The sequence below is a fragment of the Clupea harengus genome, chromosome 23 (assembly GCF_900700415.2).
Source record: "Clupea harengus chromosome 23, Ch_v2.0.2, whole genome shotgun sequence".
Classification (NCBI taxonomy): Eukaryota; Metazoa; Chordata; class Actinopteri; order Clupeiformes; family Clupeidae; genus Clupea; species Clupea harengus.
The window spans coordinates 22,108,869-22,111,678 of NC_045174.1; the positions used below are offsets into that span (position 1 = coordinate 22,108,869).

Here is a 2,810-nt window from a genome sequence, read left to right on the forward strand (position 1 = left end):
TTTACCAATCAAAGACAGACAGGTTTACCAATCAAAGGCAGACAGGTTTACCAATCAAAGACATACAGGTTTACCAATCAAAGGCAGACAGGTGTACCAATCAAAGACAGACAGGTTTACCAATCAAAGACAGACAGGTTTACCAATCAAAGACAGACAGGTTTACCAATCAAAGACAGACAGGTTTACCAATCAAAGACAGACAGGTGTACCAATCAAAGGCAGAGAGGTGTGACACACACATGACAGAGCCTGAGGAGATCCCAGATAGAGGCTGATTGCAACAGATGGGATCCTCTGGCCCTGGTCTGGAGACCAGAGCTAAGTATGCCATCTTAAAACCACTTTTCTCAAGGCAGACAGGTTTACCAATCAAAGACAGACAGGTGTGCCAATCAGAGACAGACAGGTGTGCCAATCAAAGTGGGTCATGGACCAATCAGAACACCTCAGGATTTGACTTAAAGAAGCAAAGGACTTGTTTTCAGTCTTCTTTCCATTTTGATGGCACACTGGCATTAACACACCACAGGCCACTGAACACTCCCACTCCCAACCGAGGGCAGATGGATGTGGCCCTGATGTGGCCCTGATGTGGCCCTGATGTGGCCCAGATGTGGCCCTGATGTGGCCCTGATGTGGCCCTGATGTGGCCCTGATGAGGCCCTGATGTGGCCCTGATGTGGCCCTGATGTGGCCCTGATGTGGCCCTGATGTGGCCCAGATGAGGCCCTGATGTGGCCCTGATGTGGCCCTGATGTGGCCCAGATGTGGCCCTGATGTGGCCCTGATGTGGCCCTGATGAGGCCCTGATGTGGCCCAGATGTGGCCCTGATGTGGCCCTGATGTGGCCCTGATGTGGCCCTGATGAGGCCCAGATGTGGCCCAGATGTGGCCCTGATGTGGCCCAGATGTGGCCCTGATGAGGCCCTGATGTGGCCCTGATGTGGCCCTGATGTGGCCCTGATGAGGCCCTGATGTGGCCCTGATGTGGCCCTGATGAGGCCCTGACGTGGCCCTGACGTGGCCCTGACGTGGCCCTGACGTGGCCCTGATGTGGCCCTGATGTGGCACGGATGAGGCCTTCGTCTGGCCCTGACTCGGCTGGCACCTGGGCCTCAGACTGCCCTCCTGACTAAGAGATTGAAGAGTGTTGTCCCCGCCCTCCGGGAGCCTCTGGAAGAGACGCTGGGAGATTGAAGAGTGTTGTCCCCGGCCCCCAGGAGCCTCAGACTGCCCTCCTGACTGGGAGATTGAAGAGTGTTGTCCCCGGCCCCCAGGAGCCTCAGACTGCCCTCCTGACTGGGAGATTGAAGAGTGTTGTCCCCGCCCTCCGGGAGCCTCAGACTGCCCTCCTGACTGGGAGATTGAAGAGTGTTGTCCCCGGCCCCTGGGAGCCTCTGGAAGAGACGCTGACTGCACAGCTGTTGCCACCCGTCAATACTTTGATGCCAATGACAGCGGCTCTGACTAGGCCCCATCATGCTCTGATAGAAAGGGTGCGATTCAGACACTCAATGGTAGGAGAGAGGGAGGGTTGAGACACTCACCTTGGGCCCGTAGCGGACCTCGTAGGAGAGAGGGAGGCCGGGAACCACTCCCGGTCTGGTCCAGCGCAGCATAAAGTCTCCATTCTTCTTCTCCTCCACGTGGAAACTGGGGGGAGGCGGTGGCTGGACTAGAGAACCAGGGCAGACATCATACATCAGACCAGTGCACTCAATCCTGTGTGTGTGTGTGTGTGTGTGTGTGTGTGTGTGTGTGTGTGTGTGTGTGTGTGTGTGTGTGTGTGTGTGTGTGAGAGAGAGTATGTGTGTGTGTATGTGTAGTACATCAGACCAGTGCACTCAATCCTGTGTGTGTGTGTGTGTGTGTGTGTGTGTGTGTGTGTGTGTGTGTGTGAGAGAGAGTATGTGTGTGTGTATGTGTAGTACATCAGACCAGTGCACTCAATCCTGTGTGTGTGTGTGTGTGTGTGTGTGTGTGTGTGTGTGTGTGTGTGTGTGAGAGAGAGTATGTGTGTGTGTATGTGTAGTACATAAGACCAGTGCACTCAATCCTCAATGATATAGTCAGTGTGTGTGTGTGTGTGTGTGTGTGTGTGTGTGTGTGTGTGTGTGTGTGTGAGAGAGAGAGAGTATGTGTATGTGTAGTACATCAGACCAGTGCACTCAATCCTCAATGATATAGTCAGTGTGTGTGTGTGTGTGTGTGTGTGTATGTGTAGTACATCAGACCAGTGCACTCAATCCTCAATGATATAGTCAGTGTGTGTGTGTGTGTGTGTGTGTGTGTGGGTGTGAGTGTGAGTGTGTGTGTGTGTGTGAGTGTGAGTGTGAGTGTGAGTGTGTGTGTGTGTGTGTGTGTGTGTGTGTGTGTGTGTGTGTGTGCGTGTGTGCCATAGACAGCAGGATTGAAGCTCATCTTGGAGAACTGGGCTTGCTTTCAGGGCTAAACTACACTATAAGTCTGTTCTCCTGTTTGAACACTAGGTGGCAGCACTGTCTGAGGCCAGAGAACCAGACGGAGGAGCTAAAGAGTGTGTGAGAGAGAGAGGAATGAGAGAGAGCATGAGTGTGTGTATGTGTATGTGTGTGTGTGTATGAGAGAGAGAGAGAGAGTGAGAGAGGGAGAGAGGGAGAGCATGAGTGTGTGTATGTGTATGTGTGTGTGTGTATGAGAGAGAGAGAGAGTGAGAGAGGGAGAGAGGGAGAGCATGAGTGTGTGTATGTGTATGTGTGTGTGTGTATGAGAGAGAGAGAGAGTGAGAGAGGGAGAGAGGGAGAGCATGAGTGTGTGTGTGTGGTGTG

The 2,810-nt window shown here is 53.0% G+C and overlaps 1 protein-coding gene across 1 annotated transcript in view; it reads right to left on the minus strand.

The window, feature by feature from the left end:
* Positions 1–2,810, minus strand: part of csf2rb (colony stimulating factor 2 receptor subunit beta) — a 20,380-nt gene that overhangs the window by 5,617 nt on the left and 11,953 nt on the right. Inside the window, exon 9 of the mRNA XM_031561358.1 lies at positions 1,551–1,678. Coding sequence (XP_031417218.1) covers positions 1,551–1,678 — 128 coding nt within the window. The remainder of the gene's footprint in view (positions 1–1,550; positions 1,679–2,810) is intronic.